Source organism: Amphiura filiformis, chromosome 17 (genome assembly GCF_039555335.1).
Source record: "Amphiura filiformis chromosome 17, Afil_fr2py, whole genome shotgun sequence".
NCBI lineage: Eukaryota > Metazoa > Echinodermata > Ophiuroidea > Amphilepidida > Amphiuridae > Amphiura > Amphiura filiformis.
The window spans coordinates 48,073,704-48,089,817 of record NC_092644.1 but is presented as its reverse complement, the minus strand read 5'-3'; the positions used below and the strand labels follow the sequence as shown (position 1 = coordinate 48,089,817).

At 35.5% G+C, this 16,114-nt stretch overlaps 1 protein-coding gene across 2 annotated transcripts in view; it reads left to right on the top strand.

Moving 5' to 3' along the window:
- The first annotated feature begins 7,816 nt into the window (after positions 1-7,816).
- Positions 7,817-16,114, top strand: part of LOC140137890 (stomatin-4-like) — a 275,871-nt gene continuing 267,573 nt past the window's right edge. For both annotated transcript variants that reach the window (XM_072159693.1, XM_072159694.1), the window contains exon 1: positions 7,817-8,562. In XM_072159693.1, coding sequence (XP_072015794.1) covers positions 8,343-8,562 — 220 coding nt within the window. In that variant the 5' untranslated portion in view covers positions 7,817-8,342. The remainder of the gene's footprint in view (positions 8,563-16,114) is intronic.

Sequence of the window (16,114 nt, the reverse complement as noted above, 5' to 3'; positions counted from 1 at the left end):
TTTTTACTCCTTACTTTTGCCTATATTTTTGCCAATTTCGTTATTATCGACTTTGGTCTGATTGGATCTAATCATGTCACATATTATTTCGTCATGTTAAATTTCCAGTGTGTTCTTGTTTGAAACTTGCATTTAATGTATTGTTTAGGTTCATTGTGCTAATAATATAAGTGTTTTCCACATGCAAACATTTTCATTCTCAAAGATGCAAATAATCATTCCACTGTAGTTATAGTTATTTGTCCAAAAATGCCAGCGGTACAATGCTTGGGTAAAGCCATGATTTCTCTGTGTTACAAAATTTAAAATCTGTATTACAAATTGGACGATTTCCGTAATTTTTAGTTTTCCACTATAAAGCGCTGAAAAGTTAAAACAAACATGTTTTAAAAGTGTATTTTGTCTTACCTTTTACTGTAGTATGGCCAGAATCTTGCATCGTAGGCCTAGAATTAATGCTAGAATGGGTCGTTTTTGGTTGATTACTGCTAAATAATCATTTTTCTTTGTTTTATTTTGCAAATCAACACAAAAGTTAGACATTTTATTTCACACAGTTTTTCACTACTTTGTGGCATTTTCAATTTTCTGTGAGCAAACCCAGAATTCCTTGAATTTTTCTGTTTTTCCGTATCGCGGAGAAATTGTGGCTCTATACTTGGGTACCGATAGCATTACACAGCCTGTAGACAGGATTTATTTGGGGCTGGGGTGCGAGGAGCTAAAAAGGGGACATTTTGTGAATTTTTCCTTCAAAAAAGGGCTAATTTCAACTTTCCCCAAAAAAAGCAGACCTTTTGTGAAATTTCCCTTCAAAAGAGGGCCGATTTTCAAAGTTTATTTGGGGCTTGCTTCTCCCTGACTATGGCTTTGCAATCAAATATAGCAGATTTTCCCAACGTATGCACATGGCTATATAAAGTCTTGACTCTATTTAGTATCCTTTTTGAAAATGGCTTAAACCAATATTGTTTATACAATGTGTAAATTAATTTAGTAGAAAAAGTTCAAATTAGATTTAGTTGATATCCTCTGCTCTTTTTGCTTGCTTCATAATATAGACTGATTTAGCCTCAATCAATTTTTATCTGACTCATGCAAAATGTATATGGGACTAGGCTATTGGTGAATAGCTTTTATTTGATTTATCTTATGGATATAAGAAACCATGAAATGTCTATGTTTGTGTTCATTTATCTTTCACTGTAAACAGTTGTACAATTGTACCAAAGATGTATCTGGCTATTGCAGGTGAAATCTATACATCCCCATGGAAGAAATTACCTATCTATTACACAGATGGTGTCGATTTCAAATGGAGTCGCCCATACAGGTAATCTATTTTAAATTCACACTCCCTGTGTGGAAGATTAAGGCCATGCCTTCCACAGTGGGTTATGAATTTTAGTTGGAATAGCCTATTAAATAGCACCTTTTGATCCAGAATGTTTTCATGATCAAATGTATGTTTTAATGTATGTATGTTTTGTAAAAACTGATTTTGTGAATAGTGAATCACATGTTTATTGAATATTAAAGACATGTTGTTATAAGTGCCATCTTTATGCACAAACTATTATGCAGGAGATGGTAATGGCGAGATAAACAAACCAAAGAAATCTGGTGTTTACTCTTTATTATTTTCAGTATAGTATAGTAGAGTAGAGTAGAGTCCAGTCAAGTATAATATGGAATATGAAGCCCTCTAATTAATGCCATTGTTATATTGTATAGTAGGCCTATACATGTAGTATACAGGCGTGGTATTTGCAGCCCATTTCCCCCCAGTGGCTTCTATTCCCCACAAAACAAGCTGTAACATTTGCCCTTGATTTTTGATACTATACCTAATTTACGCTAAAACCCAGGAGCTTCAGGGCTCAGCCCCTCAACCCCTGCCATGGGCTTCTAAAACTGACCACCCTGCTTTGACCTTATTTGCTTATACTTTTATAGCTCAAGAATGTTGCAGATCTCAAGATACCAATGTAGGCCTACACTGTGGGTTCAAATTTATTTAATGGATTTTATACAATAGACTTGGACTGCTGAAGCCTAAGTTCACATCAGAATGGTTACCGTGCATTGACATACGTACTATCTATTCTATATTATATTCTAGAAAGACTAATTTTTCGGGATTAAAAAAAAATCCTGTTTTGACAAATGAAACAAAGCTAAATCGTAATCCTTTTAGTTAGTTTTAACTGACAGTAAAAGTAAAATTTTAATATTTGGTCAATTTTTGGAAATAAGGACCAAAAATATGCATTTTTTGGGTGTTTTTAGGCTGTGACAATCAAGCCCAAAGACTTATACTAAGACTAATTTCAGGTTATGGTTATGCATTCAAAATTTTGGAAAATACATTTTAAAATATCTTTTATAACTTAATAATCAAAATTAAAATAAAAACTAAATTTATGAGCATATTCATGGCTTAAACTCCAAATTTTGAATGCTTAGACCTGTGCCAAGTCTGAATTTTATGACTGCAATTGTAAGGAATCATTCAAAATTGCACGTTTCCCCCCTCCAGTATTATTTGATGTTGCAATGTTGATATCCGTAGTAGATGTAGCAGTATTGCTATCTTGAGTAGATAGCAATGTTTATACCAGCAATAGATCTAGCAGTATTGCTATCTTCAGTAGATAGCAATGTTGATATCGGCAGTAGATGTAGCAGTATTGCTATCTTCAGTAGATAGCAATGTTTATATCTGCAGTAGATGTATTGCTATCTTCAGTAAATAGCAATGTTGCTATCTTCAGTAGATAGCAATGTTGCTATTTTCAGTAGATAGCAATGTTGATATCGGCAGTAGATGTAGCAATATTGCTATCTTCAGTAGATAGCAATGCTGATATCGGCTGTAGGTGCAGTATCGGCAATAGATGTAGCTGTAATGCTATCTTCGGTAGATAGCAATGCTGATATCGGCAGTAGATGTATCAGTATTGCTATCTTCAGTAGATATCAATGTTTATATCTGCAGTAGATGTATTGCTGTCTTCAGTAGATAGCAATGTTGCTATCTGCAGAAGATGTAGCAGTATTGCTGTCTTCAGTAGATAGCAATGTTGCTATCTGCAGAAGATGTAGCAGTATTGCTATCTTCAGTAGATAGCAATGTTTATATCTACAGCAGATGTATTGCTATCTTCAGTAGATAGCAATGTTTATATCAGCAGTAGATGTATTGCTATCTTCAGTAAATAGCAATGTTGCTATCTTCAGTAGATAGCAATGTTGCTTTCTGCAGTAGATGTAGCAGTATTGCTATCTTCAGTAGATAGCAATGTATATATCTACAGCAGATGTATTGCTATCTTCAGTAGATAGCAATGTTTATATCTACAGCAGATGTATTGCTATCTTCAGTAGATAGCAATGTTTATATCTACAGCAGATGTATTGCTATCTTCAGTAGATAGCAATGTTTATATCTACAGCAGATGTATTGCTATCTTCAGTAGATAGCAGTGTTTATATCAGCAGTAGATGTATTGCTATCTTCAGTAGATAGCAATGTTGCTATCTTCAGTAGATAGCAATGTTGCTTTCTGCAGTAGATGTAGCAGTATTGCTATCTTCAGTAGATAGCAATGTATATATCTACAGCAGATGTATTGCTATCTTCAGTAGATAGTAATGTTTATATCTACAGCAGATGTATTGCTATCTTCAGTAGATAGCAATGTTTATATCTGCAGTAGATGTATTGCTATCTTCAGTAGATAGCAATGTTGCTATCTTCAGTAGATAGCAATGTTGATGTCAGCAGTAGATGTAGCAGTATTGCTATCTTCAGTAGATAGCAATGTTGATATCGGCTGTACATGTAGCAGTATTGCTATCTTCAGTAGATAGCAATGTTGATGTCAGCAATAGATCTAGCAGTATTGCTATCTTCAGTAGATAGCAATGTTGATATCGGTTGTAGATGTAGTATTGGCAGTAGATGTAGCTGTATTGCTATCTTCAGTTGATAATACAGGTTTTTTCATTTCATTATCTTCAGTATACTTAAAATAGCAATAATAATAATAATAATAATAATAACAATAATAATAATAATAATAATAATAAATAATAATAATAATAATAATAATAATAATAATAATAATAATAATAATAATAATAATAATAATATTAATAATAATAATAATAATAATAATAATGTTATTAATAATTATTATATTATTATTTCAGTTCCCCTTTCTTTAATAGATTGATATTGGTAATTGTACTTTGCACCTCCCCTTTCCATCATTGAATGCATTATATTGATGAAAGCCGTAGAAAATTGTTATGCTCTAGCATAGTGAAATTTTGTGTGTCCATATATGTGATCAGAAATATGAAGACTTTTTTTTAAATTTATTCTATTTCGTTATCATGGTTATCATTTGGAGAGTACAAATCAAGTTTAGGAAAGTTTCATCAGCTCAGACTTACGATTGTTGTTTGCTCCACATCAGGATCCATGCATGCAGCCTACATCATGTTCCCCTGGCCAATGCATTGAAATTTATGTTGAATGGCATAGAAATAATCTAAGTACGTTGCACTAAAATAGCCCCTAGAATCGATGTGTCGTTTGTTTTGTCAAATTTGACTTACAACAAATGGGTCATTTTTGGTTACTACCACTATATTAAAGACCGCTATAGCAGCGGTGAAGTTCCTTTTTCAGAAGATAGCGACATAACTATCGTCAGTAGATTATAGATGTATTGATATTTTGAGTAGATATACCAACGTGATGCAGAAGATATAGCAGTATTGCTATCTTCAGTAGACAGCAATGTTTATACCAGCAATAGATGTAACAGTATTGCTATCTTCAGTAGTAGATAGCATTTTACCCCATCAAATGCAGATTTTGGTATCAGGTGAAAGCTCCTATTTTTCTTTTTAACATATTAAAACTAGGCATTCCAAATCGTATTTCCGAAGATACGAGGGGCGGTCAATAAGTTCGTAGAACAAGGTACTTGAAAGAGTACAAGCCAATTTATTTCTATCTCTCCCTTGAGCATGGTCAATACATACCTTAATGTACCCGTCGCAATTTTTCTTGAAACCTTCTATGTCAACAAAATGGAAGTCTTCCGATAGCTCCTTGAGCCACTCTTCAGTGAAGGCTCACCAGCATTGATCACCAGCAAACCTGGTATTATGAGGGTAGGACTTAAAATTCTAAAATAGGTTTCACTAACTGAAGGCCATGCCTGAACCACAATATGGTTAGTTTAATTAACTGACCCCTCTATCGTGAATGGCAGCTTGACAAACTAAGAATAGCGTACAGGACACAATCCGAGAACAGCCACATTCCTACCATCAACCTTCTTCACACCATGGCTTGCCTCAATTTTGCTATAAAAAATTGTATGATATATGCTTATAATTGTACTTTCATTTGGCAAATGATCTGTCATCAAGACTATCCCTGGATCTCAGAAACAGCGATGAAGACCTTGCACTGCGGTGACCGAGTGATGATCTTCTTAGGGATGTGAGATCCAGGTGCTTCCACTAAATTCACTCATAATTCCATTGATTAATGTATGCCTTATCACCTTTAGCCACATATAGATTAAACTTGCCTTGGTCCTCATTCTAGAAGGTGTGGACCTTAATATGTCAACTGGTATCAATTTTGTACATGAAGATTCTGGGACCCCATCTAGAATACACCCTGGGATACCCAAATGTTAATGGATTAATATTGAAAACACATTCATCAGAGTTGTCATCTTTTGTGGCTATCTCATCTTTCTTATTTGGCTCTTTATTCATTATCAATGCCACTGTACCAGCGCGCATATCATTAGTGGTGACGGCAGCAAGTCTTTTGGACCTTGGATGATCTTCAAGGACGTTTATTCCATTCTTGAACTTTAAGAGCCATTTCGTTGCTGTTGAATACCAAGGACTTCGTTGCCATTTACAACAACTGTACATTGTTAAAGTTTATTTGAGTTTTCACCACCGTCGGGAGAAATTTCCATGATGACCCTGTATTCACTTCTGGTAGTACCTGTGAATTCATGGAGGTAGGCTTCCTCTGAAGAGTGTCCTGCCCATATACAGTGATGCAAAGATATAATATCATTGCAGTCATGTTTTGAAGGAACAAGCTTTCAAATGAGACCAAATTCAATACCGTGCGACAAAGTAATATACCGAGTTCTACGAACTTTTTGACCGGCCCTCGTATCATCAAAAAACTTTCAGACTAATTCGACAGTTTTTTGATGATGTCTTCGGAAATACACAGATTTAGAACTCCTAATTATGTCAATAAGAAATATTTGGTCTTTCATTTGATACCAATATATTACATGATCATGATGAATATCATTAATAAAAACATTGTAGACTACCAGTATCACGCTGTATAAATGTCAGTAATTCCATAAGGAATTAGTCACATTTACAAGAAACATTTACGTGTTTCTTTTGCATGATTGCTTGAAAGGGACGAAATTTTATTTAAGTTATAAAGAATTAGATTTTCCAAATATATTGGGTCACCTTCCTTTAAATACAAGATAAGGACAACATCAAAATATTCTATAGGTGTCTTAATAAAAAACACTACCCAGCTTTGGCTTCCTTTTTTTAATAAATTTTTATGGTCAATCATATGGCCAAAAGTTTGATGCTTCATTTAGATGAAATTATATATTAGTTAGTAGTCCTGTTTTCTTTAGTTGATAGCAGTTTGCTATCTACTAAAGATAGCAGCATTTCTGTTTCATGATAGTAGTCTGATTGTGTTGCTTTCTTCAGTTTATGTCGTTGTGCTATCTACTGAAGATAGCAGCATTTCTGTTTCATGATAGTAGTCTGATAGTGCTACTTTCTTCAGTTTATGTCGTTGTGTTATCTACTGAAGATAACAGCATTTCTGTTTCATGATAGTAGTCCGATTGTGTTGCTTTCTTCAATTTATGTCGTTGTGCTATCTACTAAAGATATCAGCATTTCTGTTTCATGATAGTAGTCCGATTATGTTGCTTTCTTCAATTTATGTCGTTGTGCTATCTACTGAAGATAGCAGCATTTCTGTGTTCATGGTAGTCGTGCTTCAGTTTGTGGCATTAGGCTAGTGTAGTGGCACTGCCTTATGTCATGTCAGTTGGTATATCAGATTTGCTATCTACTGAGCATCATTTACAGATAATAACATTGCTGGTTTCCTCAGTAGATAAACATTAATAATTTTGTGCTATCTACTGAAGATACATGTAGCAGCATTGCTATGTGCATGATTGTATATGCTTTTTTTTAGTTTTGCTATCTACTGAAGATAGTGGTATTAAAAAGGCAGCCGTTTTTACTCGTGTGATACCTTTTTACATTGATGACACAGAATAGTGCCAGAAAATTATTATAATTGTAAAATTGCATCAATGCTATTAAAGAAGTCAGACTAAGTGAAGCGTGTATATCTGACATACAGTAAACGAGTTGTGTAATAATAACGCACGCGACATCAACAGCATGCGTGAGCCGCCAGCCTGGTAGAACGGCAACACACATGCATACCACTTCGTATCGTAAAACGCTTTATGCCAGTGTTTTTAATATGTAATTTGGTTACTATTTTAATGCAATCTGAGTAACTATTACATAATTCTAATAATTATAATCATTTTTGTGCTGATTTGAATTGTTAAATATCAAATATATAGTTATATGTAATGCATTATGGATAATAAATATTTTACTTTGTAGATTTGTGATACAAAAGATTAGCTAGAAACGCTTTTTAAAGGTAAATTGATGATTGCGTGAGAGATAGGAGCAGCAGTGCACAGCAAGTGAGCTCAGCTTGGCATGTGATGTTAGTATATAGTGTAAAGCTGCGTATACAATGCGTGTTAGATAAACGTCAACACTGATATTCCGATGATATGTTCCTCGTCTTCGCATCTATACAAAATTGTAGCCGACATCGACAGCAGTTTGGCTTGATATGTTGCAACGAATGTAGCATTTGACATCACGCAACATCACCTGCTTCAAGTGGTATATTGTCTCTAAAAAAGCCTTTAAAAACACCCTTGCACGTTTTAGATGTGGTGTAGCAAGGTCACACAGTGCTGGATTGAAGATTCAATAGTCTTCTTTAAGGTACAGATGTGTTAAGAATAGCGCATGGATGGTGCATTTGGGATAATAATGTACGTAATACAACATGATTGATTGATGAATTGCAGCCAGGTGGGACCTTGTAGCAAAGTATCCAATATCCCTTCTACTATCCCTCTAGTACCAACTGTTATCCATCTTCTTCTCCAACTGTTGAAGCTCCTCGGCTTTTTATGGCCGAGTTTGTTGAATTGCAGTATACAAACGATTCTGTACAGTCGTCCCCTGCTCTTCTTCTCCCGGCAGCATCTGGACGGAACAGCAGTAGCAGAGGTCAGTCCAGGATGCAGACCAGCAGACCTTCCAACAAGGATTTTCAGCGGATTAATCAGCAGGAGCCAGACTGCAAAATTGGAGAGGAGGCACCTCAACAATTCTACAACTGTCCTGAAGGTGAGTCACATAGTGCAGTGCTCAAAATAATGCTGACCCCTCTCGCCAAAATAAGGCTGACCCCCGGGCTGACCCCTCTCGCCAAAAGTCTGTAACAATCACTATGGGCCTGCTGAATATAGTAGGCCTAACCGTGAAAGTCGGCAAGATAGACAGAGTGCTGACAACAACATCAATGCAAATAAATGTTGTTGATCCAGTGGCGTAGCGTCATAGGGGCACAGGGGGCACATGCCCCCCTATCGATTGTAAAATTTAGAAAATGCCATAGAAAAATTGCCAAAAAAATGACTTGTCCCTCCCCCCATATTATGACACATGCTACGCTACTGTGTTGATTGTAGTCTGAAGTGTCACAAATGTTGGACCAGTCTAACAACTTTTTACAATTTGAGATTTCTAACAAAAGATATTTGCTTATCTTGAACACTGTAGACACATCAACTGCCATAATATACACTTCAGGTACTTGCTATCCTGAATTTATCAATTGATCATGATCACCAGGGATAATTTGGGATTATGTCTGTGCAATTCTTCAGGTTATGCTGTAACACGGTTTTGTAAGCCCAGGGGGTGTACATCACCCCTGAAAAGATCTAAACACAAAAACACTTTAAATACTGGTACGGTACTTTAAATTTGTAAAATGTACAGGCATGCAAGTAATGTACCAAAGAATGGGTACAAACATCAATATTCTTGTTAAAAGTTTGTCCAAAAAGCTTCAAAACAGCTTTGTTTATAGTTATAGAGGAGCTTTTTATCACTCATAACAGACGATGGCATTTATAATATTATTTATTGTCAATTGTCAACAGTATTCATATTATGAGTGGGCAAATTGTGTGTGCTATAATTTTAGAATATCATATTGGATAAATATCAAATGATTAGTTTACCTAATCACAGTGGTACCTATTGTCTTGTGCGTACATGTTTGCCGACAAATGAGGACACACACAAGATTTTTCACCCTAAACTGTGGACCTACTTCCAACCGAGGACTGTCCTCGGTCTCAAACTGCTGCAAAAGACCTCAAATGCATGCTAGATGCTTTAAAGCGCTATTTGCCTGAAACCGAGGACCACACGTGTAAAAACTACCGTCCGCAGGGTGATGGCTAAAATTCCGTTTTGTATTATACACACAAAAAATCCGCCATTTTAGTCCACGGTTAGGCGATGAAAACATCATACACACGTCCTCGGTGAGATAGCAAAACACAATGTCCACGTTTGGAGGCAAACACAGACAGGGGGTCTGTGCGTGTGGGGGGTGAGCCTGTAAGCGCCTTCAAACGAGCCCAATCTTAAGTTTACACACCTTCAACCAAGGATACACTTCCAACCGTGGACGTCCACGGTCCCTAAGGGAAGCAGTATGATGAAAATAATGTAAAAAGGCTATTTAGAGAACAATCATATCGCGACCTCTCTTGTAGGTATAAGGTATGTCTCCGATTGGATAGTACCATGTCACAGTATGTCCAAGCTGAAACTTGGTGTCCTCGGTTGGCGGTTTCACAATTTCAGTCCTCGTTTGGAGGTGCTTACCCACAGGGGGGTGTAATTAATTAATTGAACACCTGAATTTATTTAGAATGACCCGAGTCCATGATTTCATCTTTGTTGTTTGAAATGAAGCCAAGATGACAATTCTTTTAAAGCAAACACCTAGTATCATATTTATATAAAAATGAAAAAGAAAGAAAAACAATCAGTTTTAGCTTCATGACATTTAGATACATTTCTAAAATTAACATTCTTATATTGTGGTATTCAAATCTCTAAACCCTTCACACATCCCTTGGGGTTATGAAGTGATTAAAAAAATTTCTTTTCATTTTATATCTCTGATCATAACAACTAGGGTGTGGGTATATAACATAACAATGAAACATAGCACTCTAAATAATAACTACAAAATGAAACAGTATTTATTGTTGGAAATAGTAAGATATCTTCCACAACTGGAATGAGTATTTCAAATGAAAGTTGCACAATCATTTGTATTCTATTTGAAAACCATACTCCCTCTGTTGAAGACTTTAGCTTAGGGGTCGTCCATAATTTTCGCCATTTTCACTTACATTACAAAGTGTACGTAACTTTTTACCCTCCCTCCCTCGAAAGTTACGTACAAATAAAATGGCGAAGTATTTCGCGGACTATAATACTTATAGCAAAATTGAGATGTTTGGTTGGGGTTGGGGTTAGAGTTTAGGTTAAAGGTTTGATTAGGGTTTGGGTTAGTGTTCCAGGAGGACAGTTAGTTCTGGATTAATATTTTTACAGATAAGTTAAGAAATGTTAAAAAAACCATATTTTCATGAAAACGAGAGCCATCAATAAATTAAAATATAGCTTAAAATGCAGCCCGAATCTAAACTAAATGACTAATGCATCCCAAAAAATGTCAAACACCCCAATACTCTCTTTTCCACTAATAACCCCCGGGATCACATCATATATAGAGAGGAACCAGGTGGACATCCCTTTAGCATGTTTGGTGTATGGTCTTGCAAATTAAACTATGGGTTTCATATCTTTTGTCGCAACAGTGACAATCCACTCTTGAACCTTTGTGCATGTCATTGATCCTAGCGCAGATAGAAAATATTTTTTTAATGTATTTTGATATGAAAAACAGGACCACTGTGCATAGACTCTAAATTAAAGAGAAAAGCATTGTAGGCATGACATGTTATAGAAATTATTAAAAGGAATTAAACAATTTTAGGTCAATTGGTTATAACTTAAATAAAATAATGGAAAATACCATAATTTTTCACTTTAATTTTTTTGTATTGCTCAAATAAATTGCCATTTTTCTTATGTACACATGCCCAGGATTTTTACCCCTCCCTCCCTCTTAAACGCTTTGTAATGTAAGTGAAAATGGCGAAAATAATGGACGACCCCTTAATATTCCACAGGGGGAGTGTGAATTTCAACAGGAATAGCCATTTACATGCAGTCGACATTGAAGTGCTAACCTACATAGAAATAGTGTACATTTTATAGATCTCAAGCTGGATGTTTTCTGGGTCAAGTCAGATGATTCTTTTACCTTTTCTGCGGTTTGAGCATTGTAGAAATGTCACCTTTATATTATTCATCATATTCATTGGGTTTAAAGGCAAATAAAAATAAATATTTTCTAGCTTCGTCTTGTACATTTTGGCTACATGCATAATCATTTTCATGCCTCAGTCATTTACTAAGCATGTGAAAAGGATAATAAACCATATGCAATTATTTTGTGTGCTTCAGTGACTATTTGACTGTGTGTTTTTATATAGATATGCTTAAAGGGATTGCAGAAAGACCACTAATTTAATAAAATTTCTAGAAGATTTGTATGGATTTATCCCTTCATTTTGCAGGCCAATATCATCCTCCTTTCAACTTAAAATATATATCACTGCAATTATTATGCAGTAATGATTATCTTATTGTAAATCATATTGACCTTATACTTAGCTGAACCTACATATAATTGGGGGAAGGGAGAGGAAAAGCCTTCCGAAAAGGGACGGGAATTTGAAGAGATGGTCTTGGAACTATATACCATATGTGACACGATCAAGAGGAATGAGTTGGATGTCGCTAATATTGTTTTTGAGATATTGGCAAAAACAGTGTTCAAATTCTTTTGTTTTATATTGTTTTCAGCCATTGATAAATTGCTCATAACTTGGTAACCAGATGTCTGATTTTGATGGGATTTGCATCAAAATGTAGCATTCATAAACTGCCAGAAAATGATGTAAAAAACTTTGAATTGAATATTGCCGACATGTGACTCATTCCCCTTGATGTGGACTAGCAGAAAAGAGATAAATAAATCTGAATCTAACACCACTACCAAAAAGGGCATTCAAAGCACTACATTTAAATACATTTTATCTAGAGAGGTATAACATTTTGAAGAGATCACTGGAAATGATTCCAAAAATCATAATTTCTCTCTACAAGTGTTCTGGGAAATGTTAGGAAATTGAGTTGTTTTTACAAGTTTTAGTCAATAACAGGTTATTGTGGTAACCTTTGTGTTAGTTCAATAACCCCTACAACAACTAATCTGACTCAACTCAAATAGGAGACCATTGTGAAATTTGATTAATTAGCGTAGCATTAGCATATGAATAGTGATTAATGAGCATTATCATTTAAAACATTCATGTAAATAGTTCAAGGTTCAGCATGAATCTATAGTGTATTCGGATTAAAATTCAGTATTTTCACTGGTTAAAATTCTTGTATACGGTACTCTTTTTTTCCATTGCAATTTTGTTCCTTGTTTAGCAACTTCTTTATGTGAGACATAAGTCTAGGTCGAAAGGAAACTATTTAGTTATAATGAGGGAGGAGATGCAAAATGCATGAATGTAGCTGGCAAATTGGCTCTATACTTTTGTCACCACACCAGCGTGCACATCTGCCTGTGCAAATGCATAGATGAGCAGAATTAGTTGCATAACAAATGATTCATTTCCAATATTATTTCAACAAACATCATATGCCGTTGGCAAAGTTTTAAATCATAAATTCACTTCTATATACTGTTGCCAGCTCCAAAATGAGGTTGAAATTTTACACATTTATTGCTGTCATGACATGAGTTTCAATGATGTACTTTGCATGGAAGCTCATGGTTCCACATAATTATGTATGTGTGTCTGTGGAGCCTTAGCTGATGACGTAGTTGACTCTTAGAATTTATCTCCCATCTTAGTTATAGGTCCGATTTCTTGAAGCTTGGCTAGTGGTCAGGCTTCGTAAGCCAGCCCGGGAAGCCAGCAGGCTATAGCCCTGCTGATGTGGATCAATTTTATTGCTTTATCTTTGTAGGTGATGTACGATGTGAAATTGTAAGTGCTGGTATATATAGGACTAATTGGGCTCAAGTTAAGCCTGATATGCTTAGGAAGCCTGACTACTATAGCCATGCTTCGAGAAACTGGCCCATAATAATCTCATACCCAACTTGCCCCATGGCATAGCTCATTGACCCTCAAAACAAGCAAAGCTCAGATTTTGACTTCAAGTTGTGGAATGGGCTATTCCAGCTGAAATCCATACACCCCCTATCGAAGACATTTATTACCTTAATCTTCCACACAGGAAGTGTGAATTTCAAATGGGACTATATGCAGCTCCATTTCAAATTCACACCCCCTGTGTGAGAGATCAATGACATTTTTTCCATGGGGGTGTGTGGATTTCAAATTGAATAGCCCAAAATGAGTTTTGTACCCAACACGTCCAAAGGTAATGGTGATTCTTTGAGTGTTATTGGGGCTACGGAACTCAGTGTCCTAGAGATTGTCATGTTTGAGATCCTACTAGCGATAATATGTTAGCTGATATCTGATGTCATCAGGTCAGTGGAAACTGAGACATTCATCTTTATGTGGAAATTTAGATGGTATGGTTAACACTGGGATTAAAATATATAAGTTTATCAACTATTATAATAAAATTCATTGCAAATTTTGGTGTCATAGCAGATATATGCTTAATTGTATCAGGTATCTAGGGTTGCATGATTAAGTCAAAAATAGTCATAGTCATGACTATCAGCAATAGTCATAGTCATGACTATTAGCAATAGTTGTAACTGTCGACTATGACTTGGTAATAGCCGACTAATAATGACCATATTGTATCCTCAAGATTCATAAATAAAACAATGATCTTATGTCTTTCAGTACCTTAATATATTATCTTTGCACATGTTGATGTGTACAGTTTGGGAATAGAAGTTACTCAAGGTTTTTACTCACATTTTGACTAAATTCAATTGAATACATGAATACAAAACCCACCCAAGTCCATACTTTAGCCAAATTGAGTTAAGCATGGGAAATTGTTGCTTATACATAGGCCTATCATATGTATAAAAGAACAACTCGGCCTCTTATGTTTGTCTATTGAGCATGTGAAATCCAGCATGTATGAAAGAACCACCCAAGTCCAGGTACTGAGACTTGTAACACATTAATTGAAATCCAGTATGTATGAAAGAACAACCCAAGTCCAGGATTTAAGACTTGTAACACATTAATTGAAATCCAGTATGTATGAAAGAACAACCCAAGTCCAGGACTTAAGACTTGTAACACATTAATTGAAATCCAGTATGTACGTATGTGCTTATCAATATACATACCTGTGTGCTTTATTTTGTATTATCTTACTAGTGGTACTCCCATTCCAACATTGTTGTCTTTGTATATGATTCAAAAAACAAACCAAGTCTGGCATATAAAATTACCCCCTTCACAAAGTCCCTGAAATGCTAATCGTCATACCTAATACAGTTTAACCCATACTCATTTGCATGTAAAACTTGCCCTATTGAAATCTAACTGAAGGAATTAAAATGATACACTTTTTTTTGTAGTTTTCTCAAAATCACTTTCCATGGACTTGGGTGGGTTTTGTATTCAGGTATTCAATTAGTCATAATAGTTAGTATAGTCATGAATATTTGATGCCAACTAGCTGACTACTAAACCATCATGCAACCCTAATATGTCTTTTTTAAAAGCATGACATGATTCACAATATGGAGGGACCATTTACAAGATTGAATGGAACATATATGTAATACTAACCACATGGCAACATGAGTTGTATTCCAAGTAGATTGGAACAATGATGCTCTGCTTATTGATAGTGCATTCATAAGGGCTCATATTGAAATTCCCTTACACAGGAAGGTGTGCGCCATCCTGCAGCTTTCCTGTGCTAGCCTTCTTTGTTAAAATCCTGGGCAGGGTGTATCACTGATGCATATAATCCATCTGTTTTATGACCGAGCTTTCCTGAGGCGCAGTGGCCAACACTTAGCGAGGGGAATCCTGCCTTCTTTCTGTGTGAAAACGTGGTAGGGTATTTCAATATGAGCCCTAACAGTAGCGTACCCAGGCTGCTCCTATACCCGGAGGGCTGGAGAAAAGGAAAATTTTGCTGCCCCCCTTCATTTAATAAGATGATAAGGATTTTAGATTTGTTGACCCAATGTCTCAGAATGGTGAATGTAATTTGGCAAACCATTCCATACAATTTGACCCCGTTGTCAATATAGTTTCCCCTCTGCATGGTCATTTGAAAAACATCCATATTTCTAGTGTTATAATTATGGTTTTCCCAATGAATTGTAAAAATATCATTTAAGGGTATACGATGTATTGTTGGTCAAAGCAGCCAAATTCATTATCTGAATCAATATGTTATTGAAAAATAACACTTTGGTGTTTTGCAAAAGTTCATTCTACAAATCATGTACTTGCTTAATTTATTGTTGTTTTGAGTTATGTACGTTTTACAAAAGTATTGTTGTTTCAGCTCTCTTTACAACATAACTCAAGAACCACAGGACCTACAAAAGTATATCTGTCATATTTGAATTCTTCTACACGCTCGCTATGAATTGAGCAATGCAATTTTTGCTAAAGCTCACTACCATTCGCAAGATGCTGTGAACTACTTTTTTTCCTGCTGCTTCGACCAACAATATATCATATAACCTTAAGGAGAG